General features: G+C 51.7%; 1 protein-coding gene across 9 annotated transcripts in view; it reads left to right on the forward strand.

Moving 5' to 3' along the window:
• The window catches only part of PML (promyelocytic leukemia), a 54,367-nt gene extending 29,966 nt beyond the window's left edge, over nucleotides 1-24,401 (forward strand). The window contains exons 3-9 of one of the 9 annotated variants that reach the window (XM_025389775.1): nucleotides 194-774; nucleotides 2,209-2,279; nucleotides 10,228-10,371; nucleotides 10,812-11,070; nucleotides 12,146-12,198; nucleotides 20,639-20,789; nucleotides 21,871-24,401. In XM_025389775.1, the coding sequence (XP_025245560.1) occupies nucleotides 194-774; nucleotides 2,209-2,279; nucleotides 10,228-10,371; nucleotides 10,812-11,070; nucleotides 12,146-12,198; nucleotides 20,639-20,789; nucleotides 21,871-22,658 (2,047 nt within the window). In that variant the 3' untranslated portion in view covers nucleotides 22,659-24,401. Of the gene's footprint in view, nucleotides 1-193; nucleotides 775-2,208; nucleotides 2,280-10,227; nucleotides 10,372-10,811; nucleotides 11,079-12,145; nucleotides 12,199-12,819; nucleotides 14,037-20,638; nucleotides 21,027-21,870 lie in introns of those variants that run through there. The other 8 variants (XM_025389776.1, XM_025389782.1, XM_025389779.1 and 5 more) reach the window with 8 other exon arrangements.
• The last annotated feature ends 2,652 nt before the right edge of the window (nucleotides 24,402-27,053 follow it).

Genomic DNA, 27,053 nt, shown 5'->3' on the forward strand with positions numbered 1-27,053 from the left:
CTTTTTATACTCGTGTTATTGGTAGTTTGGATACTATCACCATAACCACAAACAATGAATTGGGAAAAGCAGAAACCTAGAAACACGCCATGATTCAAAGTCTGGTAATTTTGGAAAAGGAATTTTATAACGAACGTTTTAAGAGGAAAAAGTCAGGAGAGTCCTAACCCAGGCCAACCTTGTGTGTCCACAGCATCTACTGCCGAGGCTGTTCCAAGCCGCTGTGCTGCTCGTGCGCTCTCCTTGACAGCGGCCACAGTGAGCTCAAGTGCGACATCAGCGCAGAGATCCAGCAGCGACAGGAGGAGCTGGATGCCATGACGCAGGCGCTGCAGGAGCAGGATAGTGCCTTTGGCGCGGTGCACGCGCAGATGCACGCGGCTGTCGGCCAGCTGGGCCGCGCGCGCACGGAGATCGAGGAGCTGATCCGCGCGCGCGTGCGCCAGATGGTAGCTCACTTGCAGGCGCAGGAGCGCGAGCTGCTGGAGGCAGTGGACGCGCGGTACCAGCGCGACTACAAGGAGATGGCCAGTCGGCTGGGCCGCCTGGACGCTGTGCTGCAGCGCATCCGCACTGGCAGCGCGCTGGTGCAGAGGATGAAGTGCTACGCATCGGACCAGGAGGTGCTGGACATGCACAGTTTCCTGCGCCAGGCGCTCTGCCGCTTGCGCCAGGAGGAACCCCAGAGCCTGCAAGCCGCTGTGCGCACGGACGGTTTCGACGAGTTCAAGGTGCGCTTGCAGGACCTCAGCTCTTGCATCACCCAGGGGACAGGTAAGCACGCAAGCCACCATCCTGGGCGCCCTGTGCCTCTGCTGCACCCTAGGGAAGGCGAGTCAGAAGAGATCGTCTCCATTTGACAGAAAAGGAAACTGGGTTTTTATTCAGTCTTTGGGATTTGGTAAGGTCTTAGGTTCCAGGACACAGGATAAGGGGGAGATAAGGCCCTGACAAAGGGCTGCAGCCACCCAGAGGGGACACGTTTTACTAATTTACAAGACTCTGGATTGACCTAGCGATGACTCATGGGGAACGAAAAACTGCAAAGCTGAGAATCAGACCCAGTATCATTTTGGCGCCAGAGGGACCAACCACTTCAGGAGGTTCTCTTAAGCCACCAGTGTCTCGGAACAGAGAAGTCAATTGGGACCTGGGGTTAGGGTAGAAGGGAGCTAAGAAAACCTCCGGGAGATGATTGGATGCTTACCCAAAACCGTACAGTGGCTCAGTGGAGGAGACCTCTTGTCTCTAGGATGACCTGCTGTCTGACAACCTTTGCACGCCCTGCCTAGTGTTGGGCACTTGAGAGGTAAGGAGACACAGACCAGTTTCTGATCTCAAGGAGCCAGAGCCACATCACATAGCTGGAGAATGAGACAGTGCTCAGCTCTGCAATCCAAATCCGGGAGATGTGGCAGCTGTGTATTAGCTGGAATAAGGGGACTTTCAAAGTAAGGGGTGAGGGGAGTGCACAGGAGGGTCTCCAGGACTCTTTGACTAAATCTCCAAGCTGGAATGTGAGCTCTGAGCAGCTGGTATAGGACGCCCTTACTGGGAAAGGGGAGGGAGGCTACGGAATCTGAAGGCACCTGGATATGTGCCAGTGACAGAGAGCTTACTTACTTCTCCTGGAGCTGGACATGGATCATAAAGGATAATCTTAGAGGGCCTAGACCTGTGCCTTCTCCACCTAGGCAGTGAGTGTTACCCATATTAAGGAAGTGACCCCACAGAGTTTACACAGCTTGTCTTAGGTGTTATAACTGGGCAGTGGCAGAGAGAAGGGCTATTTTATTCTGAAGCGTAAGAGATTTAGATTTAATAAAAACCAGCCTGCAGATAAGGAAGATCATGGAGCTCTCACTATATGCAGAGAGTCAGTGAGCTGGGAATGATGGCTTTATGATTGCTCACACTTAGCCTTGCTGGTGGCTCAGAGATGGAGAGAGGTGCACTTGGAGTTTGGAACCAAAAGCAAGCACTGTAATGCCACCTCTCTTTCCCTTCTGGCTGGGTTCCTGCCCACTGAATTCGAGAGAGCTCTCCTTCCAGCTGCCCCTCCAGGGAGTTGTCCAGTGCTGTGGGATGCCCTAGAAAATGGGTAACCAGGAAAAGCAACAGGGACCTCCTGTCTATCACTGTCCCAGGTCAGGATGTCCCTTACCAGCATTTCCTTGACCTGCCTGTGACCTTCTCTGTGTTCTACAGATGCAGCTGTAGCCAAGAAAGCCAGCCCAGAGGCTGCCAGCACTCCCAGGGATCCCACTGACGTTGACTTGGTGAGATGGGTTTGAGGTCTGAAGGGGAGGCGGTGGGGCCCAGCAGGTCAGGCAGGCTGTGAGTCCTGCTATCCCTGTGTGTGCAGGGAGAGTGTCTGAGTGAGGGACAGCAAGTGGCTGGACTGGAAATTTCAGTGAGAGGAAGTAAAGGAAGACATTAAGGAAGGGTTGGCTGGCTACCTGGCTGACTCTAGGCTCCTAAATGCCGAAGTTGCTCTTGATGGTCCATGAGCCAGGTTCAGTGGGTGTTAGATGTGGGGTAGACGGACGGCTACAGATCAGGGCTGCTGCAGAGGGAATTCCAGCATTAGATGGCATATGGGTGCCTTCCAGCCATGAGAAACTATGGTTGTCAGATGTATGGTTAGATATAGGGTCAGCAGCCCTAAGGGATGTGGCAGATGTCCTCTCCCCTCCTGCACCCTGTCCCCAATGTGTGAGCCTTCTCTTGGAGTCAGCATAGGTGGGCCTTCCCCCGCTGTTCCCCACAGGTGGTTCTTGGAAAGGAATGGGAAATGAAGCCAGGAGTCAGATCTCGATCCCAGTTGCCCAGGTTCTGCTGGTGTGATTCCAGGGCCACCATACATGTAACAAACCAGAGTGTCTCAGGGTTGGAAGGTATCTATGTCCCATCTAATGCTGGCGTTCCCTCTGCAGCATCCCTGAGCCGTGGCTGTCCAGCTTTCATGTACACATCTCCAGGGACAGGAAGCTTACTCATTCTAGAGGCAGCTGCTCCCAACTCTGGACTGCTCTGACTTAGAAAGTGCTTCTCTGGGTGGAAATGCAGTGGTGTCCCTTTGACTTGCCCCCTTTGGCACTCACAAGTATGGCTCCTCTCCACCAGAATAAGCATCCTCGGTTTCTTCCTGGACCTGGCGTCTGGTCTCTTCCCCAGCCTGGTCACTCAGATTTGTGTGCACCTAGCCTATCAAGGGTCTGGCCCCAGGACTGGCCAGTCCTTCATGGACAGCAGGTCTTCTGGTGGTGGGTAGGGGCCTAGCTTTTGCCATGGCATGACCCATAGGAGAGAGAGAGTGCTGTAGGTTGAGGCAATCAGGAGAGGCTTCCTGGAAGAGACAGGACTTAAAGAGTCTCAGAGTTTTAGAGCCAGGCAAGAGCATGGAGTCTAACCCCCTTTTTTTTAAACAGAGGACGAAGCTAAGGCCCAGAAAGAGGATGTGACTTACCTAAGGCTACACACAGCAAGTTAGGGGCAAGATTAAAAGCTGACTGTGTTTTTGTTTGTTTGACTGATTGTTTGTTTTTTAGATGAAGTCTCGCTCTGTTGTTCAGGCTGGTGTGTAGTGGCACAATCTCAGCTCACTACAACGTCTTGCTTCCAGGGTTCAAGCCATTCTCCTGCCTCAGCCTCCCTAGTAGCTGGGACTACAGGCACGCACCACTATGCCTGGCTAATTTTTGTATTTTTTAGTAGAGGTGGAATTTCATCATATTGGCCAGGCTGGTCTTGAACTCCTGACCTCATGATCTGCCTGCCTCGGTCTCCCAAAGTGCTGGGATAACAGGCATGAGCCACCGCGCCCGGCCTAAAAGCTGACTCTTAACTGCCTTGGGTACTGCATTCCTATATACACAACCTCAAAGTAAAAAGAGGACTTTAAAAAAAAAAAAAATATATATATATATATATATATATACATAATACAATCACATAGTCAGAAATAAAAACATAGAAAGTGATTAATAGTGTCTTACTCCCACTTCAGTCCCCAGTTCTTATGCCCATGTAACTATCTTTTAAAAATTTATTTTGAGACAGTCTTGCTCTGTCACCCAGGCTGGAGTGCAGTGACACAATCTCGGCTCACTGCAACGTCTGCCTCCTGGGTACAAGCCATTCTCATGCCTCAGCCTCCTGAGTAGCTGGGATTATAGGTGTGCACTACTACACCCAGCTAATTTTTTGCATTTTTAGGAGAGAGAGAGTTTTGCTATGTTAGCCAGGATAGTCTCAAATTTCTGGCCTCAAGTGATCCACCCACCTCAGCCTCCCAAAAGTGCTGGGATTACAGGCATGAGCCACCGTACCCCGCCTCTTTTTAAATTTCTTATATATCCTTCCACAATTTATTTATGTAATTACAAGCAAATATTATTACAGATATTTGCCTTTTGCATTCTGTGCTTCACAAAGGTAGCATAATACCATATACACACGGCATCATACCAGAATTCTTATCCTATCAATAGGTAGAGAGCTTCCTGATACCTGCATAATGGACCATTAAATGGATATGGCAGGCTTTATTTAGCCAGCTCCTTGTTGCTGCATATTTAGGTTGTTTTGCTATTACAAACAATGCTACAATGGATGATGTTTGCAAATAAATAATATAAAATAATAAGGCTGGGTATGGTGGCTCACACCTGTAAACCCAGAACCTTGGGACACTAAGGCGGGCAGATTGCTTGAGCCCAGGAATTTGAGACCAGCCTCGGCAACGTGGTGAGATCCTGTTTCTACAAAAAGTGTAAAAATCAACCAGTTAATCCCAGCACTTTGGGAGGCCGAGATGGGTGGATCACGAGGTCAGGAGATCGAGACCATCCTGGCTAACATGGTGAAACCCCGTCTCTACTAAAAAATACAAAAAACTAGCCGGGTGAGGTGGCGGGCGCCTGTAGTCCCAGTTACTCGGGAGGCTGAGGCGGGAGAATGGCGTGAACTCGCGAGACGGAGCTTGCTGTGAGCCGAGATCCGGCCACTGCACTCCAGCCTGGGTGACAGAGTGAGACTCCGTCTCAAAAAAAAAAAAAAAAATCAGCCAGTTGTGGTGTCATTTGCCTATAATCCCAGGTACTCAGGAGACTGAGGTGAGAGGATCACCTGAGCCCAGGGAGTTTGAGGTTGCAGTGAGCTGTGATCACACCACTGCATTGTAGCCTGAGTGACAGAGTGAGACCCTGTCTCAAAAAACAAACAAACAAATAAAATCAAAATAATAATGGGGAAGTGCCCTTGGTCCACAGACTCAGCTGTCTTCCAGGTGCTAGTCATTGGTGAATGAACAGCAAGAGAGCCTGCACTGTCTTGTGTGAAGGTCTAGGTATTTTGGGTCTTTGTCTTGATAAAATCAGAATAGACGTGGCCTGTCACTATCAGCTAGGAAGCAGTTTGAACTTGGACTATTAGAGGGTTGCTCTTTTTGCGGAGCCTCTGGCTTCAGTCCTTGCCTGGGGATGGCAGTGGAGCTGAGGGAAGAAAGTGGGGAACACAGTGTGAGCGCAAGGACAGGTGAGGCAGGCACAGACGGCTGTCCTAAGGGAAAGTGCTCCATCAGCTGTGCCAGGAGAGAAGCAGCTCTTGGGTCCATGTTTCTGCCTTAGAAGGCGGGAGTTGGGCATCTAGCTCCAGCGCTCCTCCCTCTTGAAACTGCTGGTTTGTTTACTTTCATTGCAACTCTATGCCTGGAAGAGATGAAGAGAAAACTCAACAGGCTTCACTAGGATTGTTTGGGTGGGGTGGCAGCAGCTTGGATATTTTCCCTCCTCTGTTTCTCATAGGCTTTTTGTAATCATGTTATAATACTTTAATGGAAAAAAATAAATTTATTATTTAAAGCTATAAAAATTATAAATCCGTCATTATGATGTGTTTTTCTCTACTGAGCCCTCTGGTGTGTTCCCTGTTTTATTAACGTGGATGGAGGGTGTGTCAGGGAGGTTGGGACAGAGGCAGAGAGGAGGCCAGCCCGGCCTTTGGGGAGTTCGTGACCTGTCTGGAAAGAGGGTCTTTTACATACCAGCAGTTTGCAGAGCCAGACACAGAATGATAGAGCAGGACCTTTTAAACTCCTTTTTGGAAAAAAAAAAAAAAAAAAAAAAAAGTTTAATTTTGGTAAAATACACATAACATAAAATATTTCATCTTAACCATTTCAAAATGTTCAGTTCAGTGTATACTGAGTGTACAGTTCTGTAGCATTGAGTACATTCACACTGCTGTGCAGCCATCGCCACTACCCGTTCCAGAACGATTTTCATCTTCCCAAGCTGGAACTCTGTCCCCATAAAACAGTCACTCCCCAAGCTGCCTCCCCTCAGCCCTGGTGACCCTTGTCTACTTTCTGTCTCTGTGATTTTCACTACTCTAGGTGCCTCCTATAAGTGGAATCACACAGTATTTGTCCTTTTGTGACTGGCCAATTTCACTTAGCACAATGTTCTCAAGGTTCATCCATGTAGCATGTGTCAGAATTTCCTTTCTTGTTAAAGCTGAATAATAATATCCCATAATGTGTATCTGCCACATTTTGTTGATCCATTCGTCCGTTGATGGACACTTGGCTTTTTCCATTTTATGGCTATTGTGAATATGCTACTGTGAACACGGTGTACAGATATATCCTTGAGACCTTGCTTTCAATTATTTTGCATGTTTACTGAGAAGTGGAATCGCTGGATTATATGGTAATTCTATTTTTAATTTTTTTTGAGGAATCACCATGCTGTTTTCCATTTTTTATTGCACAATTTGACATTTCCACCAGCACTGTATAGAAGTTTTGACTGGAGAGAATACAGCTTCACCAACATTTGTTATATTGTCTCTCTCTCTTTTTTTCTTAAATAATAGTCATTCTAATGTGTATGAGGTGGGTTAAACTCTTTTTTGACCACTATCCTCTATTAAAAATGTATATATTTTACATCTTAACTTATAGTGTATACATATGCACACACATACTGTAGCTAAAGGAGAAGTTTTATAAAATAGGCTGGGTGCAGTGGCTCACGCCTGTAATCCCAGCACTTTGGGAGGCAGAGGCAAGTGGATCACCTGAGGTCAGGAGTTCAAGACCAGCCTGGCCAACATGATGAAACCTAGTCTCTTCTAAAAATATAAACCTTAACCGGGCTTGGTGGTGGGCATCTGTAATCCCAGCTACTCAGGAGGCTGAGGCAGGAGAATCATTTGAACCTGGGAGGCAGAGGTTGCAGTGAGCCAAGATTACGCCACTACACTCCAGCCTGGGCAACAAGAACGAGCCTCTGCCTCAAAAAAAAAAAAAAAAAAAAAGTTTTACAAAATAAATTATGATTGTTACATGGGATATACTCTGATAATATTTCTATTCTATACTATTATTTTTGATATAATAATGTTGGTCATGACCCACTAAATTGCTTTCATGGTTGGATCCACTAATGGGTCACAAGCTGCAGTTTGAAAACCACTGGCCTTAAGAGTGACTAGACTCTCCTAGAGGCCTGGCAGAGACAGATCCTGGGAGATCATCTGTTCTCTCTCCTTCCCCAGACAGACTCACACTCTCTAATCTGCAGAGATCATCCTCCTTCTTTTTAAAGATGTGGAGAAAAAGGAAGGAAGGAAGGGAGGAGGGAAGGAGGTCAATCCATCGTGGCCAATGGTGTGGAGCCCAAGAGAAAGACCCACGGCGGGGTTCTGGTACCTGGCACAGCCAGGAGCCAGCACTGTGCTGGGGCCATCCCTGCCTTAACTCACACACCCAGCAGCCTCTGTGGGGAGCCTCCTCGCCCAGCCCCAGCTTGCCTGGGTGGTTCTCAGAAGGCCCACATGGGAGGGACAGAGCTTGTCCCCATGAGGAAGGCATATCCCTGCCACTCACTCATTTTCAACAATTGGTCCAGTGGACGTTTAAAGTTCACATAAGAGAGAAAGATGGTGGGGAAGGATGTAAAAGACTCAGCAAGTAAAGAAAATGAAGAGCACGCTGGGGCAGGAAGAGGCCTCCATTTCAAGACACTGGATTTGGCCGGGTGCGGTGGCTCATGCCTGTAATCCCAGCACTTTGGGAGGCTGAGGTGGGCGGATCACCTGAGGTCAGGAGTTTGAGACCAGCCTGGCCAACATGGTGAAATCCCGTCTCTACTAAAAATACAAAAATTAGCTGGGTGTGGGGGTGTGTGCCTGTAATCCTAGCTACTTGGGAGGCTGAGGCAGGAGAATCGTTTGAACCCAGAAAGCGGAGGTTGCAGTGAGCCAAGATCGCACCACTGCACTCCATCCTGGGAACAGAGCAAGACTGTCTCAAAACAAACAAAAAACACTGGATTCAAGCCAGGCCAGAGGTCCCGAGGTATGTGACCTTTGGAAATCACTTCACCTCTCTCTGCCTCCGTTTCCTTCTCTGAAGATTGGCAATAATCATAGTATGGCACCTACTTTTTTTTAAAACTATAATCTTTATGGTGATAAAATTCATATAAAATTCACCATTTTAACTCTTGAAGTGTGCAATTTAGTGGTATTTATTAACATTCATAATATTTTTAAAATTTTTTTTTTCTTTGCAGCTCCAGCTCAAATGGTTAAATTTTTTTCTTTTTAATTTTCAGAGATGAGGTCTTGCTATGTTGCCTAGGTGGGAGGCTGAGGCGATTGTCACACCTCAGCCTGCTGTACTTTCATAATCTTGCACAGCCATTGCCACCTATCTAGCCCCAGAATATTTTTATCCCCCCAAAAGGAAACCCCTTACCCATGAAGCAGTCCCATTTCCCCCTCCCCCATTTCCTGGCAACCACCAATCTGCTTTCAGTGTCTATGGATTTAACCATTCTGAGCATTGCATGTAAATAGGCTTATACAATGTGTGTTTTGTGTCTGGCTTCTTTTTTTTTTTAATTAATTAATTATTATTATTATTATTATTATTGTTTGAGACGGAGTCTCATTCTGTGCCCCAGGCTGGAGTGCAGTGACACAATCTTGGCTCACTGCAATGTCTGCCTCTGGTCTCAAGCGATTCTTGTGCCTCAGCCTCCCAAGTAGCTGGGACTACAGATGCGCACCACCACGTGCAGCTGGCTTCTTTCATTTAATGTAATACGTTCAGGGCTCATCCATGTTGTACATCTCAGTCCTCCATTCCTCTTTATGGCTTAATAATATTCCATCACATGGCTGTACCACATTTTTGTTTATTCACTCATCAGTTGATGCACATTTAGTTTGTTTTACCTTTTGGCTATTGTGAACAGTGCTGCTCTGAACATTCACGTGCAACCTTTTGTTTAACCATCTGGTTTCTCTTCTTTTGGGTGCACACCTGGGGTAGAATTGCTAGGTCCTATGGTAATTCTACATTTAGTCTTTTAAGAAACTGCCTCTATTTAATTTTGAGGTAGATACATGAAGTACTTAGCACTGTGCCTGGCACAGAGTAGTAATAAGAACAATATTTATCATCAACGACATTTTCTAAGTGCCAGGTATTTTATATTTTACTTGTATTAACACATTTCATCCACATTACCATATAAGGTGGATGTTGTTACTGCCACTTTATAGAGGGGGACTGAGGCCTGAGGAGTTTTAAGCAATTCACCCAACTAGTGTAGTAGCTGACCCAGGTAGAGTTAAGGCTGAGAGGGCAGAGGCAAGGTCCCAGGGAGGCCAGTTTCAGCTCAATGGGAAGATTTTCTCATTGTTACAGGAGCTGCTTTCGCCAGTAGTGAGCACTTTGTCCCTGGAGGTGTGTGTATAAGTTGGGCTAATTATTGAGCATGTCCTGCGTCGGGCACTGTGATTCCTGGGGTATCTTCCAGCCCTCTTAGGACACACAAGAACCAAAGTGGTCCCTAGGCACCAGTAACTCAGAGTCAGAAGGAGGTGATGACAGGCGCGGTGGCTCATGCCTGTAATCCCAGCACTCTGGGAGGCCGAAACAGGAGAATTGCTCAAGCCCAGGAGTTCAAGACCAGCCTGGGCAACATAGTGAGAGCTGGTCTCTACAAAAAAATTTTTTTTTAAAAAAGGAAGTGATGTGATGGAGAGTTTGGAGGACTTCTTGTCCCCAGTGAGCTCGGAGCTGTGAGTCAGGGAACCTGGACCTGTGACTCGGTGAGGCCCCAGGGATTGGGCCAACCACAGGTCTGGGGTACCTGGTCCTGGGGCTACTGCTTAGTCATTTCTGACTTGATTTTCCCAACTTTGCAGCCCGAGGAGGCAGAGAGAGTGAAGGCCCAGGCTCAGGCCTTGGGGCTGGCTGAAGCCCAGCCTATGGCTGTGGTACAGTCAGTGCCCGGGGCACACCCTGTGCCAGTGTACGCCTTCTCCATCAAAGGCCCCTCCTACGGAGAGGTAAGGTTCTCCCCAGCCCCGGCCTCCCCTTCCGAAGGCCTCGATTCCACCAGGAAAGTGAGCTGGCACTGGGGTGGGAATCCAGGCCTTCATCAGATCAGCTCTTCGTGGGAAAGATTTTGCTCAGCGCCTTCTCTGTGCTCTCCCCTGTTCTTGGCTGCATGGTCAGGGAGCTCCCCAAAAGCATGGCCCACTCCCAGCCCAGCAGGGGTGCTGAGACACCCAGGGCTGTCAGAGGCCAGCAGAGACTGGTGGACAGCAGACAGTACCAGTTTGGGAAGACTTCCTGTCTGAAGAGAGACGTGATCTGCATGGTTGAGAGCAGAGGAGAGGGGACAGTAGGAGCAAAAGGGTGGTCACAAGCCCCTGGCACTCAGGGCAGGCTCTGCCCACCCACCCCTGGAGGCATCTGACGTGGCTCTGTGACTCCCTCTGTGCAGGATGTCTCCAATACAACCACAGCCCAGAAGAGGAAGAACAGCCAGACCCAGTGCCCCAGAAAGGTCATCAAGATGGAGTCTGAGGAGGGGAAGGAGGCAAGGTTGGCTCGGAGCTCCCCGGAGCAGCCCAGGCCCAGCACCTCCAAGGCAGTCTCACCACCCCACCTGGATGGGCCGCCTAACCCCAGGAGCCCCGTCATAGGAAGTGAGGTCTTCCCGCCCAACAGCAACCACGTGGCCAGTGGCACCGGGGAGGCAGGTAGGGAGGTGGGTAGGGCAGTTGCTGCCTGCCAGGGTCTGGGTGGGACCCCTCTTCTGTATTTTTGGCCCCATCCACAAAGCACAAAGCCAACAGGAGTCCCTTATTCCCACTGAATAAGATAGGGAAAGTTCACAGTGTGCCTGGGGGTGAGAGTGGATACGGTTTACCATGTGTTTTGCCATGATTAAGGTGTGGGGAGCCTGACAGGCTAAAATGCACAGTTCTATGAGTCCTTTCTCCCAAACATGAATCTTACAGTGCCCAGTACTGTGCCTCTGCACAGGGCAGGTCTCCACAAGAAGTTTTGGCTGATGCCTAGCATACTCCCAGAGAGGACTTGGGCATACCGTCACAGGAAACTGGACTCCCCGTGACCTTAACTCTGCTCTCTCAGTCTACACCCATCATTTCCCCAAGTGTTTCTACAAAGGCCACCTACCTAGGTATCTCATTTGTCAGAGTTATCTTCTACGAACACTGCCAGGCAGGTAGTCAGTTGGGCAGGAGTTGAGGTCAACCCAGAGAAATCTGGAACAAGAGAGTTCTTCTTGGATCTGCTTAACCCAGAGTACAGCTTTGTTCTTCATTCTGACCAAGCCCCAGCCCTGGTCGCACACTGAGCACTGACTGATATTCCTTACCCACAAATGCTATTGGTAATCGATGGATTTTGATTAACTAAATGAAGCATATTTTAACTCTAGACACCCCAGCTCATGGAGCTGCGAATGGGGACAAACAGTGTGCTTCTTTAGGATTGCAGAAGGTTCCAGACCAGGTAGTGGTTGTCAGGCTTGCTGTACAGGGGGCAAATTCTGAATTCTGGGCAAATAACTTAATTGAATATTCATAGATAAGGCACAGCAAGAAATTATGGAAACCCATTTGTGAATTACACAAATCCAAGTGTAAAGCAGTCACATTGGCACATACAGTGGCTATTCCCATCCCCCTGCAGGGCATCCGTTGCCCCCAGTCCACTGGCCTGCAAGGATTCCAGTAGGTGCACACCCACACCCTCCCAGCGTGTGTCCTGGGCAGTTAATAATGCATCTCTGCTTCCCCGTTTCAGAGGAGCGCATTGTGGTGATCAGCAGCTCGGAAGACTCAGATGCCGAAAACTCGGTGAGTAGCCCAGAAGTTCAGCCCAGGACTCTTGCCTCCCCCCATTTCAGGTCCCAGGGGACACAGCCACAGCAGGTAAACTCTCAGACTTGCCTTGCACCTGGGGAATTTTCCAGTGAGGCCTTGAGTCCCAAGCTGTGCTGAGGACAGTCTCCAAATGCTAGCTGCATGCCTGGACCACCCCAGCCCTCCCACTACACCAGGGCAGGAGCCTTCAGTAGCCATATGTACTCTTGTGAAATGCTGACAGCATGTGTCCAGAGCCCTGTCTCTTTTCTGGAATGTCCAAGGCCTTTGTCTGGAACTTCCTTATGCATTTACTGTCCTCTAAGTCCTCAGTGAGGAGGGCTGGACAAGAATCCATTCCTTGGTTTATTGCAGCCAGTGGGGGCCAATGAAGGGGTGTGAGGCCACAGGACAGCTGTTCAGGGGCCAAACAAGTGAGGTTTGACTCTATCCATGTAAGAAAGAACTGTAAATCCATTCCACAATGAAACAGGTGGCCTCATGGGTAGTGACCCTTCTGTCCCTAGAGGTTTATTACTAGAGGCTGGACCATCACCTGTCCAGGGGAAAATGGGATCTGAATAGAGTGAAAGGTTGGACTGGGTGGCCCCTGAGGTCTCTTCCAGCCCTCAGTCTGAGGTTCTGTATTGGAAAGTGCACAGAGCCCATGGAGACCGCCGAGCCACAGTCCTCGCCAGCCCAGTCTCTGCTGAGAGCACAAGGAGCCTCCAGCCTGCCCCGTGGCACACACCACCCCCCAGCTTGGCCTCCCCACCAGCCCGCTGAGCAGGCTGCCGTCCCCGATGCTGAGCCTCACAGCCAGCCTCCTGATCACCAGGAGCACCCTGCCGTCCACCGTGGGATCCGCTACCTGTTGTACAGAGCACAGAGAGCCATCCGCCTTCGCCACGCCCTCCGCTTGCACCCTCGATTGCATCGGGTCCCTACTCGGGCTTGGTCTCCCCATGTGGTCCAAGCCAGCACTCCTGCCACCACAGGGCCCCTCAACCGTCTTGCCAATGCCCAGGAACATCCTGCCCAGCTGCAAAGGGGCATCTGCCCACCCTGCCGGATACGAGGGACTGTGCGATCCCGCAGCCGCTCCCTCCGGGGCTCCTCCTATTTATCCCAGTGGCTCAACCACTTTTTTTCCCTTCCCCTCTCCTCCGTGAATTCCCAGCTTGATAACTCTTCCATGGTGGGGGCAGGGGGAGGCAGAGCCCAGACTCTTGGAACGGGTGTTTCCCCTGGAGATTCTGTCAGAGGCGCCATGGAGGCTTCTCAAGTCCAAGTGCCTCTGGAAGCCTCTCCAATTACATTCCCACCACCCGGTCCCCCAGAAAGGCCCCCCATCAGCCCAGTCCCAGGCGCCCGTCAAGCAGGCCTCTGAGAGTGCTACCCTTCTCTTACAACCTTGCAGCCAACACCCCTGCCCGGCCCCTGAGCTGCCTCCTCTAGCCCATGCTCTTTCAGGCCCTGCACAGAGTACGCATTCGTTAATTCTTGGTAAAGGAATGACTCAGTGAATGCATGGCTACGCATGGACCTCTGGGCAGGGAGACATGGGTCTTCTCTGGCTGAGAGGGGAAGGCTAAGGCATGGCTGAGACTCAAGCCACCATTCCAGGACTCTGCCCAAGAAAGAAACTTTTGTCACCCCTGCACCCTCCTGTGTTCTGAGTCCCTGGCAAATAGCACAGCCTTCCACGCCCTGATCCCCACCCCAAGCTTTTCCACGGGGCCTCTGCCAGGATCTAAGCCCACGAGCACAGGGACTGGCTATCCCAAGACCTGGCAGACGTGGCTGCTCAATAAACACTTGTTGAACCATCACCCTTGCGAACCCTTATTCCATGACCATCATGTTCTCTGATGGATCCAGCTCCTGGCTGCAGGCTGGTTCTCTCTTCCCTACGGTGGAAGTTGGTTCTCCTGTGGGGATACCATGTCCCCTCTTCTGCCCACACTTATGGGCATCAGAGGTGGGAGGTAGGGTCAAGGCCCCGTGCTTCCTGGACTGTTGCATCCCCCTCCTGGCCGTCTGGTAAGATCCTCTGTGCCTCTGAGGATCCTCTGTCCCTCTCAGGGTGGGCCCTATGCTCCCCAGCTCATCTCAGACACTCACCTGCCTACCCTCACTGAGGGCAGACGTGAGCATTCGCCTCCCAGATTTCTTCTCCCTGCTCAGCTCCTGCCTTCCTCCTGAGTGAATTCTACATCCCCCGACCTGCCCGCCAAGCCACTCCTTGACCTCTCAGGGGTCATCACCCCATTCCCCCCGACAACTGCCTGCCCCATGGCTGCGCCCTGCACCTCGCCATCACCGAGCACTGTCAGTCCCTCAGCTGGCCCCCTCGGACTCTGACCGCAGCCTCCTGTTCCTTGAGCTCTAGGTCCTACCTTTGCCTCCCTCCAGCCCCGCACACTCGCCATTTCATCCCATCTTTCATCAGGATCACAGCTGCCTGCCCAGCAGAAAATCCTGGAAGGACTCACGTGCTTGTCGCCTCTGTGCTGCCACCTGGAGGCCGAGATCTGCGGGAGAAAGGCCTGGGAAAACTATGAGTGGTTGTCTGTAACTACTAAGGGCTCCTTAGTTCTCTACCCAGCATATCCTTTTGCTCTGCAGGGCAGCCCCCGCCTGCCTTTCCTCACTGGACCCGTGTCCCAGCCTCACCCTCAGCTGGTGGTAGCACCTTCTGCTCCAGGGAGAAGACAGGAGCTCTCCAATGGCATAGGGACAGTTAACATCTTGCTCCCTATTTACAGATCCCCATCACATCGCTTCCCTGTCCTCGTTAGGGTGGAAGGGATGTCTGCCTGCCTCCAGGACTCACCCTGTGTCCTGGCCCCAGCCCTTGACCCCCTGGAAGCCTCATTCCTCCTCCTCATCTGTCTTGCATCTCTAATGCATCCACTGCCTTCTGAACGAAACACCCTGAATGAGGTCTTTCTCATCTCAGAAAACTCCATCCACTTCCCTCTTCAACTGTCGGCTCCCCTTCCTCTGCTTTCCTTGTTTAAACTTCAACCCCCTCCTTGCCCCTTCTTCACTCCACCTCCTGCGCTTCCCCGCCAGTACCAGAGTGGCCTCCATGCCTCTAGGTGCAATGTTGTGTTTAGTCCTTATTATTCTTGACTGGCGCCGGGCCCAGTCTTTCCTGGAAAGATTGCCTGCTCTGGTGCAGCTCTGGGCACTCCTCCCTCTCCTCTGCAGGCTCTGTTTTGTCTTGGGTGTGATGCTCCTCCAGCTTTGCTGCTGGGCCCTTTCCTCTTTTCGGTCTGTGTATTCTCCCAGGTGCTCTCAGCCATGCCCCTGACTTCAATTACCGCCCAGGGGTAGCTGATACCCAATGCTCGCACCTGCCTGCCAGACCAGCGTGGCCAATGACCTTCTAACAGCTCCACATGGATGCCCATTGGCACCTCAAACTCAGCACCTCCTCCTCCCCTCTCAGTAGCTCACCCCACTCTCTGCCCCGTTGTGCAAGCCGAGACCCCAGCCACCCAGGGCACCCCCCTTTTGATTATTCCTTACATCCAACCAGTTATTGTGTCTTGTCTTTCTAGGGTCTAAATTCCTCTGAAATCTGGGCACTTATTTCCATCTCATAATCTTGGTAAAATTAAAGCTACCACTGACCCTGGGTAGAGGCAGAAGCCTGGGAAGGAAAGGTGGAGAACGGGATTGGAATGCCAACAGTCTCCCCAGACATCATGGACAGTCAAGTAGAGGGACCCCAGCAATATTAGGGGCGGAGAGTATCTAATGCTCAGCTATCAGCAAGGAGTCATTAGGGGCTATCCAGTGAATTAAGGGAGTGGGTAAGAGCACATTTCAGGTGATGATGAATTAAACACCTAGGAGCTCACATTAGAGAGCAGGTCTGGAGATGTGGGGAGAGAGCCAGAGGACCGCTGCTTTTGTGTATGTAGCTTTGAGACACAGGTTTTAAAAATTGTTACAGGAGTCCCAAACTTTAGAAAATATATATTTTAAAACCCCAACAAATGAGGTCCCCCCATGCATTTGTCACTCAACTTCTATGCCCTTTCCAGACCCCTGGTGCCCCTAGAGTACCCCCAGCACCCCCACTGCAAATTCCTAATCCCCAGCTTAGAGGGAGGGGGTAGGGTGATATTCCCAAGGTGACCCCGGCTCCCTCCTAACCCATCTTCCCCAGCTGTGCCGCTTGTATCCAGCCTTACAGTGAGGAAAGTTGCAGAATACTGGTCTGCTACGATATGACACTTTCCAAGTGTATCAGGGCATTTAGGGACCCCTCCCTTGAGCTTCAGCTGTGTCCTAGGGATTCAGTGAGAGACTGCTGGTGCAAGGAGGAGCGAGAGGCAGCAGGGCATAGTCATGGGGTGGAGCGGTGAGTCCCCCAGGCCTGGTTGTGGAGTACCTCGGGTGAGGACTTTGCTTAAAAACTGCCAGAGTGGGACAGCAATGCACCTGCCCTGGGGGCCTCTGCTTTAGGATCCAAAGTGGAAAAGATAGGTGTTCTCACTCACTCTTGTGATAGATTACTGGTTCCGGTGCCTTGGTGGCAGCAGCAACAGGAGGGGGTCAACGGGAGGGGGCAGCCTGTGGCAGAAGTGGCAGTGGTGATGGCGAAGGAAGGGAGGCCTGTGGGGAATGGCTGATCCACGGAGGGGCCGTGGCCCTGGTGAGCGTGCATCTGAGAAAATGAAATGGAGGTGCTGACCAAGAGGCTGGAGCTAGGCAGAAGGGCAGCAGAGGCCACAGGCTGGCCAAGTTTATGGTCCAGTTCACTGATAACATGTGCGGTATTCCTGGGGTCTTTGAGGCTTTGCAAGAGCTGGGGTTTTGTGTCTGCAGAAAGACAGCAGTGCATGTGTCTTGCCAAACTGATTCCAGCTGTAGCTGATGCTTAAGTGCTCAGAAAGTTCTTCAGGAGCTTGAGGGCTCTTGATAAGCATGAATGTCAGATGCTCTGTATCTACCAGAGGCTGGAAGCTGACTCTCAGAGTTCGGCTTGTGTGTGTTTGGTTGATGAGCAAACCTGGAATGAATCAGTGATAAGGACGATTGTTCTCAAGCTGGCTGTACATTGGGGAGTTTTCCCAACTACAGATTCGTAGGTCTCACACCCCGAGATTCTAATTGAATCAGTCTTGGCTGCAGCCTAGGCCCCAAGAGTTTTTTCTTAAAGCTACGAATGCCTCGCCAAAGTCAAGAACCACTGAATGGGATTCATTGCATGTCTGGTAGAGGAATGCTGATCGTTTGTTTATAGATGTAACAGTCTTGAATGCAGGTGACATTTTCATACCGGGCTGTGATACAGCAGAGGAGAGGAGAGGCTGGATCTTCCCTGATGCACCTCCTAGACTTTTGGAAGGTGATTAAAGTGCCAATCCAGCCACTTCCTCTGAGCATGCTTAGGACAACTCTTAGACCTGCTGTGTTGAGTTGGAATGCAGTTGACCTGCTCAGGCCGGGAGATCTATGAGGAAGGGGAGTGAGATGGGTGTAGCTCATGGGCCAGACTGCATGTGTATCCAAGTTGCATGTATATCCTGAAAAAATCCCGGTTCTCACGAGGCTCAGCCTGAACACAGTTTTGCATTCAAAGAAACAATGTCCATGAACCAAGTATGATAAATAAATAAATCCCAGTATCTACTTGCATCTTTTGAAAGAATATTAAAGGGAATCCAGCTCATAACCCCAGCAGCACTTCTTCAGTCCCTCTTCCCCTTTTCTTTGGCGCCTGGCATCTTTCACTACATAGCAAAGGTTTCCCCCTTCCTTCCCAGTCCTCACATGCAGGCTCAAGACTCTGTTTCCCATCCTCTTTCTTCTGTCTCCCTTCCTTTTCTCTTCCAAGCAAATCTAAGCCTTTTCTAGTGACTGTCCCTCTCTATGCTCCCCCGACACCCAGTTATCCTAATTTGTGAAATAAGGCCAAGGTGTGGGGCCTGGGGGCAGAATGGGAGAGTCTCCCCTAGTGAGCAGGGAGGGGAGTGTGTCCTGCACCAGGCCACTATGTCTGATGGCCCTGCTGGCAAACCTGAGTCTTTCGGAAAGTCTTGTTTAAATGCGTCAGCACTCCCCAGCCGTGATGCTGGAGTTTAAGGTGGGGCAGGGGAGAATTCTGAGTTCACAGCTGGCTGGAGTTCCAGTGAGACCAGCTCCATGGGTGGCCATACTTTATGGAAGTTCCCAACGGCAAGAGGAATTTTGGAGGAAGTGAGTCAGGGCTGAAAGTTCCAGCCTGTCCTCCATTAACAAGCTCGGTGGAATGGGGTGTCCTTTTATTAAGGGAGAAAGCAGAGGTTTCTTAGAGAAGGCAGCTCCAGTAAGTTTAGGACAAAGGACTTTCCCTGGCCCCAGGACAATGGAAGGCTCTAGAAATGAGGGTCTAGTGGCTGCCATAAATGGCCCTGCTGTAACGATGGGAGAGATCGCCTAAAGAGATAGCACTGTGGCTCTCCAGGGAGCTCTGCTCTTGGAAGAGCAGATCTGAGAGAAGACTGGTTCTAAGGCCGAGGACATTGCCCCGAGCTTTGTGGAGGCACTCAGGAACACAGGGCATTTGCAGTTGTGTTTGGAGCAGGAAGAAGAATGAAAAAGAGAAAGTCCTGTGTGTGGTGTCAGTAGGTGGCAGCATGGACTCAGCCTCAGCTATTGGCACCAGGGATCTGAACCAGGGAGGAGCCAGGAGGGGAGCCCAGCCCCTCTGGCAGCTTGTGGGAGAGTGCTGCTGCCCAGTGAAGCCTGGAGAGAGGAAACAACTGGATTCTCCCTAAGCGGGAGAAGGTGGAGCCTCCAGCCACCCAGCTACAAGCTAGGAAGACGCCTTGTAGAAGGCTCCTTACAGGGAGGAAACCAAGTCGGGAAGGTGAGACAGCAGTGTGGGCTCACCCGGAGCAAGACGTGTGAAATCAGCCTTTGACACCGTGGCTAAATGAGGATCTGGAGATGCGAGGCGCTGGGCAGACTCTCTGACTAGATCCCTGGATATGAAGAGGCAAAGCCAGCTCTAGATGGATTCATAGTGAGTGCTTCTGACACTGACTGGCAGAAAGCTGGCGAGCCTGGAGCAGGGCTGTGAAATGCAAATCAAGTGAAACCCTGCCACTCCTAGGAAAACCCACCACATCTTAGGTTACTCGTAGGCGGAAATGCTTTTTCTCTCAGTTGAAGCTTGGTTGGAAACAGATGTTTCACTTGGGCATTGGAAGTGAAATGCACTGTCTCCTAGGCCAGGGACATTAGCCAGAGGCCAGAATTAACTGAGGCTTTAGCGCCAGGTGACACCCACTTCACTGAGAAGCCAGAGGCAGTCCATAAGGAGGAAAAACCCAAGGCCTGCCCTGGACTCTGTCCCAGCCATGCTCCCAATTGGCCCTGTGATCCTGGCCACGTCTCTTCCTTGCTGGTCTCTGGTTAACGTCCACAGGTGGCATTCACGGAAGGTTCCAAGTTGGTCACCAAAGACTAAACATCTGGGCTTGGCAGCTCAGCAGATAAGCAGTTAACTCTGTATTACCATCAGAGGCACCACCTCCCTCTGTAGTCCCAGTCCCTTGGGAAAATCTCAGAGCTGGAGCCCTTCCCTCATCCTCTGGCTGCCCAGCCCATGGCTTCTCGAACAGTGTTCCCACCAGGACCTTGGGGCAGGAGAGAACACCTCACCTGAAGGACTCCCAAAACTCAGGTTTCTCTAAGCCTCTGGGTCAGATGCCAAGGGCCTCCACTGCTCTCTCACTGCCAGGGACCTGGGTGTCCACCTAGATGTGGCCTTCAGGAGGCCAAGCAGCCCTTCCCTTCGCCTTTGTGTAGGACACTGGCACCTTGGCTGACTTCGGGGACAAGAAAAGGCAGGCTCCTGACCCCTTCCAAAGAATCATCTGGGATTCAAGATGAGGCTTCATTCTCCCATCCCAAGTTTTTGGTGTTTCTTCTGAGTCTGCTCAAAAATATGAAATTAGGAGCAGACATCTCAGGTCCTGCCTGCCATAGCAAATGGCTCCTTCCCTGAGCCTCCATAAGCAGCACAACACACTCGTGCACACACCCACTGGCATTTTCTCTCACACTTCCATATGCTTGTGTCAACGCAGGTTCACAGCTCACACTTAACTCTGCATGCACACACAGGCTTAGCACTTGGATTCATTCCCACACATGCACGTTCACAACCTGTGTGTGTCACCTTCCCTCCCCTACTCATGAAGGTGTATGCCCTGGTTCACACACGTAACCCTCACATGTGACACACCTAATTCACACCCATTCATGCACACATACCTTCTCTTGTGCATACATGTCCCCTTTCCCAGTGGTACACCCTCCTTCATGTGCACGCAGATGCCCCCAGCTATACCAGCTTGCTAGTGTTCTGCACAGGTGCTTGCCTTGGCGCTCTGAACCCCTGACGCTTGGTTTTTCTGTGTTGCAGTCCTCCCGAGAACTGGATGACAGCAGCAGTGAGTCCAGTGACCTCCAGCTGGAAGGCCCCACTAGCCTCAGGGTCCTGGATGAGAACCTTGCTGACTCCCAAGCAGAAGATAGACCTCTGGTTTTCTTTGACCTCAAGATTGACAATGAAAGTGGGTTCTCCTGGGGCTACCCCCACCCCTTTCTAACTGAGTCTCTGAGTCCCAAAAAGAAGTGCAGGCAGAGCCATCTGTCAGGCGCGGGAGAGCGCTGAGCTCTGGCCAACAACTGCAGCCAGGCTGGGCAGAGCACTCCGGCTCACCTGGGCTCCGGGGGTGTCATTTGCTGGCTTGAATGAAGATGTCTGCCTTGTCCAGTGCCTGAGTGTGCGAGGGAGGCAGATGCCTCCACAAGTGCACCTCTGACCAGTTCTTCTCTTAGACGGAGAGCCTGGGGAACACACTCCTAGACAGAAACACAATGTGCGAGCTCATTGCCATGAGTCCAGTCATCCAAGTAAGGCCTCTGGCTGTGCTACACGTTTCTGAGTAGAGGGCCAGTCCCACAGGGGGCTGCACAGGGCTGCCCACAGATCCAAGGTCACAGAGGGACCAGACGCCTTATTCTGGAAGCCCCTCAACTTCCTCCAGTGCTTACCCTGGCTCTGCAAATGCCCCTCCTTGAGCCAGAGCCCCAGGCCCTACCCTGTGGCATGGACTCAACATTGGGGCTAGCCCAGCCAGACAGAAACAGCAAGTGTTTTCATGGTACAGGAAAGTCATTTGCAGACCTCAGTGGGAGGCTCTGGGCCTTGCTCTGAGTGGAGTGCTGTCTATGTCCCAGGGCTCTAACTGGGCTGGCGTCCTTGAGGGAATTGGAGGAAGGAGCATGGGATGGAGAGCTAAGTTCAAACAGCTTGGGATCTCTAGTGTAAGTGGCTGAGGCTGACAGAAGACAGGAGGGACCTGGATCCATGGAGTTTGGCCAACTCTGGGGCTGGTAGTGAAGAAGGGGTGAGCTGGATCCCCAGCTGGTGAACAAAGTGTTTGGAGGGCAGCCGAGCCTCCCCTTCTGACTGCTATCCCATCAGAACCAGGGTCAGAGCTGCATTTGGGGGCTGATGTGTGGCTACTGCCAGCAGGCCCCAAGGTGAGGTCTCTAGATGGTGGGTCAGCAGCCCTAGAGGACCCCCTGCTCCCACCCCAGAGCTCTCTGTGCCCCTGGGTCCTCACCCTGCCCTTCTCTCCTGCCCAGCCCAGAAGATTAGCCAGCTGGCTGCAGTGAACCAGGAAAGCAAGTTCCGCGTGGTCATCCAGCCCGAAGCCTTCTTCAGCATCTACTCCAAAGCCGTGTCCCTGGAGGTGGGGCTGCAGCACTTCCTCAGCTTTCTGAGCTCCATGCGCCGCCCTATCTTGGCCTGCTACAAGCTGTGGGGGCCTGGCCTCCCGAACTTCTTCCAGGCCCTGGAGGACATTAACAGGCTCTGGGAATTCCAGGAGGCCATCTCGGGCTTCCTCGCTGCCCTGCCCCTCATCCAGGAGCGTGTGCCCGGGGCCAGCAGCTTCAAACTCAAGAACCTGGCCCAGACCTACCTAGCGAGAAACATGAGCGAGCACAGTGCCATGGCTGCCGTGCTGGCCATGCGTGACCTGTGCCGCCTCATTGAGGTCTCCTCGGGCCCCCAGCTGGCCCAGCATGTCTACCCCTTCAGTAACCTGCAGTGCTTTGCCTCCCTGCAGCCCCTGGTGCAGGCGGCTGTGCTGCCCCGGGCTAACGCCCGCCTCCTGGCCCTCCGCAATGTGAGCTTCATGGAGCTGCTGAGCGCACACCGCCGTGACCGGAAGGGGGGCCTGAAGAAGTACAGCCGCTACCTAAGCCTGCAGACCACCGCGTTGCCCCCTGCCCAGCCTGCTTTCAACCTGCAGGCTCTGGGTACCTACTTTGAAGGGCTGTTGGAGGGTCTGGCGCTGGCACAGGCCGAAGGAGTCTGCACCCCTCTTGCTGGCCATAGCTTGGCAGAGAGGGCCTCCCAGCAGAGCTGAGAGGAGGGGGTGACCATCTTGGAGTCTCTGGTGGGCAGAGAGGGATGGGGTCCCTGAGCCAGGCCCCACCCATCACAGCATTCCCAGGTCCTGGTACCCAGCCCTCAGTTGTCATTTGGTTCAGAATCAATTCCCTTTCTCTGGGACCAAATTTCTCTTCTCTAAAAATCCTACAGAGAAGGTTCCAAAGCTGAGCACCCACTACCCCAGGTGTGCACCAGACTCCAGCCCCCTCCTTCCAGGAGCCAGAACCAGGGAGGTCTGGAGTGAGGAAGTCATGACCTCTGGGCTCTCTAGGTGGCCCTGGTCTTGCCCCATCCATCCCACCTGCCACTACCTTGGGTGTCCTTACAGCTCAGTCCTGACCCCAGCCCCTGCCCCAGGACACCTGTTGACAGCTCCCACAGAGAACAGTCTGAGGTGATGCTGGCTACAGCCCCAGCAGCCCATGGCAACTCAAAGTGCCTTCCAAACCAAACTGCCCCTCATGAGGTTAGGGTCCCCCACCCTCCACCTGCCCAGAGGCCAACTCTGTTCCCTTCTTTCATCCCAGAGGGGCCTCATCAACAAAGACAGAAACTGATGTTCCATGCACGTCCCTGCTTCCAAAGCCTGACCTTCCAAAGCTTGCTTCCTTCCTCCTGGCTGCACAGACACCTCTACTTGGCCACAGCTTTGCTCTTTGGTCCTCAGGCCACCAGACCCCTCACAGCATGGCCCTTGGCTCTTCCTGTACTGCCCTCATCCTCAGCCGTCCCAAGGAGTGCCCAGCACTACTCAGTATGTAGTCCAGGACCTGCGGCATTAGCATCCCCTGGGAGCTTCTTAGAAAGGCAGACCCGTGGACTCTACTGCAGGCCTCTGGAATCAGAATCTTCAGGGTGGGGCCCAGCAGTCTGTGTTTTAACAGGTTCTCCTGGTGATGCTGGTGCATGCTCAAGTTTGAGAACCGCTGCTCTCATAGACAGCTCCTCCAAGGGGAAGCAGTGTGGAACAGGAGAGAAAGTCCCGTCCCTATCTCTGACTGTGCAGTGAGTGTGGCCTAGGAACAGGCCCCTTCCTAAGCTCTAATGTCCCCATCTGTAAAGTGGACTGATTGGCCTCCATGGTCTCAGAGCTGCCATCCCTCTGTGCCATCCTGCATTTTTGGGAATGGAAAGCAGGCCTCTGAGGCAGTGGACAGGAAGCTTTCTCATCCTTGAATTCTAGCTCCCATTCCAAACTGTTAGCCCCCAGCATTGTGGTCACATCAGAGGTCAACAGCAGAACAGAGGCAGGTCAGGGTTGTCCTCTCTGATTAGCAGAACAACGGACCCTTCCTCCTCCTCCCTCCCTCCCATCCCTTCTCATTGGCTCCCTGCTCCTGGGATGCTTTCCAAGACCTCTAGCCTCCATGGCTGATGACCTGAATAGGTGAAATGTGTGTGCCCATACTGCAGCTCCATCCCATGGGGGCCCTGAAGACCCACTGAGGAATTCCACAGGGTCTTGTTCCCACAATTGGAGTGCTGGCTCTAACAGTGAACTTTGATGCATTTAAAATAAGATTCTGATGCCAGACTGTTAAAGCAGGCGCTGGTTCTGAAGCACCGATGGAAATAGATTGATGCAGATGGAAGGAGGAAGGGAGACTGGGCCCACTGATTTCCAGCCCCACCATGTGCGCTGTTTTCAGATGTGACTGAGGGGTGTTCTGCCCTGCCTCCACTGTCACAGTCTTTAATAAAGATGTAAATCTTGAAAGCCTGATGCTCCAATCACAGACTCTGCTCAGCACCCCCAGAGGAACCACTGAGAAGCCTTTTGCCTGGATAGGAGGGGGCTCTCCCAGGCATAGGCTTGTGGCCACTTGCCCAGCACAACTGTGTTTTGTGGGGCGTCTTTTAGGACTTAGCAGAGCTGAGAGCCCTTTGTTGCTCAGTGCTGTGAGCCTTAAGCATGTGAACCCCCATATGACAAGTGGGGAGACCCAGGGTAGGCTTGCCTTGGGATCATCTCCAAATGGGAGTGCCACATGGAGGGAAAGAAACACCGATTTCAAGAATTACTTCCTAGAGAAAGTCAGGAACCAGAGACCAGAGTCTGCAGGAACTTTGCCACTGCCCCTCACTGGCTAATCCTGTACTTCTCTCTGTGTTCCTTGAGTGACAAGTGGTAAAACCCTTAAAAAGGGAGGTGTGGGAGGCCCAGGACTTTGGTAACAGGTGATGAATGTGTTGTCTTGGCCATCACAGATGGAACTTCGGTTAGTACCCGAGGGATTCCCATGGCACAAGCATTACAGGAATTAGTCCACCACTGGTGTGGGTGAGCAGCCAGGTAATGGGAATTGATCAGTGCCACCACCCTTGACCCCAACTACCATCCCAGATGCCCAGATTCCAGTCCTGGAGTTTTATTCTCAGCTTGACCCTTTGACCAAGAAGATCCAGTCCCAATACGTCACCTGTGCTTCATCTTTGGACTATATATCTCATGTCAGCTAATGGGAACTTACTGGGTTAGAAGTCAGGATGCAGAGTTTCAATCCTCACTTGGTAGTAGTCTGTGGCCCTCTTTGGCACATTTACCTCCCTCCTTGATCCTCAGGCCACACCTCTGTCAAATGGGATAATGTGGCTCCTTTTGACTTCAAGGGATCTTTGTGGGAACCGGTGAGAAAATGTGTGTGAAGATACCTTTTTGGTGTGTTTTGAAAGTACACAAATTTAAGATCTTACTGCTTTATAAAGTGCTTTATGAATTATAGGAAAATAAACACATTTTAGATCTTAGAAAAAAACAAAAACAAAAAAACGTGGGCTTGTCTTCAGGGTAGCAAAGAACAAAATCTGGGATGAACAAACAATTGTGGGGGTCCTGGGGTCTGAGGGAGCCAAGATCAAGGGGCCCACCATGGAGGGTCTGGGCAGGAGGTGGCACTGTGCTCCCAGAACACCCAGATGGGACATTTCAGTCACTGGGGCCCAGAGTAGAGAACAAGCTTTCTGTGTGGCAGCTCAACCAAGCCGTGCTCCAGGGTCTCCTTCTGAGGCCCAAGGGCCTCACACCCCTGGGAAAGTCATTTAAAAATCTGCTTTGCCCCCTACCCCAACCTGGCTCTTAGCTCCAGCTGCTGTCCCAGAGCCTGGCCAGGCTGTTCTCCCACCCTCTACCTCCCCTTGTCTTGGCCCATGTTCACCCTTCTCCCTGCCCATGTCCACCCTTCTCCCTATCCCAGCCTCACTCTGACTCCTGGCCCCAACCCTGACCACTCTTCATGCCTCAGAGTCTCCCCCTCAGCCCAGCCCTGCCAGCAGACCCCATCTCCTCCTCTGACCTCAGCCTTGTCTCCGCCTCACACCCCAGGTGCCTCCAGCACGTATGCCTGAGTAAGGGGCTCCCTTCTCACCTTTCTTCACTCCTCACAATTAAGGAAACTCCACGGCTAGTGTGCATACCACCCAGGCTGGGATGCACCAAATGTCAAGTCAAAGAGGGTAGGACACTGGGGACCCTGTCTGGCGAGAAGGGGAGCTGAGCTAGGGCTGCTCCCAGACTCTGCCAGCAGCAGAAGCTGCAGCCCCCACACAGTGCCTGGCAAAGGGCATGAGCCATGGTGGTGCTGGTGGTGCTGGTGGTGCTGGTGGTGCTGGCGGTTTAGGCTCCGGCACCTCAGTCCTTTCTAAAGTTCTGTGTGCACTTCCTGTGGTATGGGAGATAACTGTAGATATGAGACATGTGGAGGAACATTTTTGTTAAATGTTAAACCTTTTATATTTATTTTAACATCTGTTAGAAACAATACAACCAGGCCGTTCACGGTGGCTCACACCTGTAATCCCAGTACTCACTTTGGGAGGCCGAGGCAGGTGGATCACCTGAGGTCAGGAGTTCGAGACCAGCCTGGCCAACATGGTGAAACCTGTCTCTACTAAAAATACAAAAATGTGCTGGGTGTGGTGGCCTGTGCCTGCATTCCCAGCTATTTGGGAGGCTCTGAGGCAGGAGAATTGCTTGAACCTGGGAAGTGGAGGTTGCAGTGAGCCAAGATTGTGCCACTGTACTCCAGCCTGGGTGACAAGAGCAAAATTCTGTCTAATTCTGTCTCAAAAAAAAAAAAAAAAAAAAGAAAGAAAGGAAAAAAAAGAAACAATACAACCAGCTCATCGAAAGTGTGATTTCCAGCTGGGTGTGGTGGCTCATGCCTGTAATCCCAGCACTTTGGGAGGCCAAGGCAGGTGGATCACAAGGACGGGAAATCAAGACCATCCCGACTAACATGGTGAAACCCTGTCTCTACTGAAAATACAAAAAATTAGCCAGGCGAGGTGTCGCACACCTGTAGTCCCAGCTACTTGGGAGGCTGAGGCAGGAGAATGGTTTGAACCCAGGAGGCAGAGGCTGCAGTGAGCT

Source organism: Theropithecus gelada, chromosome 7a (assembly GCF_003255815.1).
Source record: "Theropithecus gelada isolate Dixy chromosome 7a, Tgel_1.0, whole genome shotgun sequence".
NCBI lineage: Eukaryota > Metazoa > Chordata > Mammalia > Primates > Cercopithecidae > Theropithecus > Theropithecus gelada.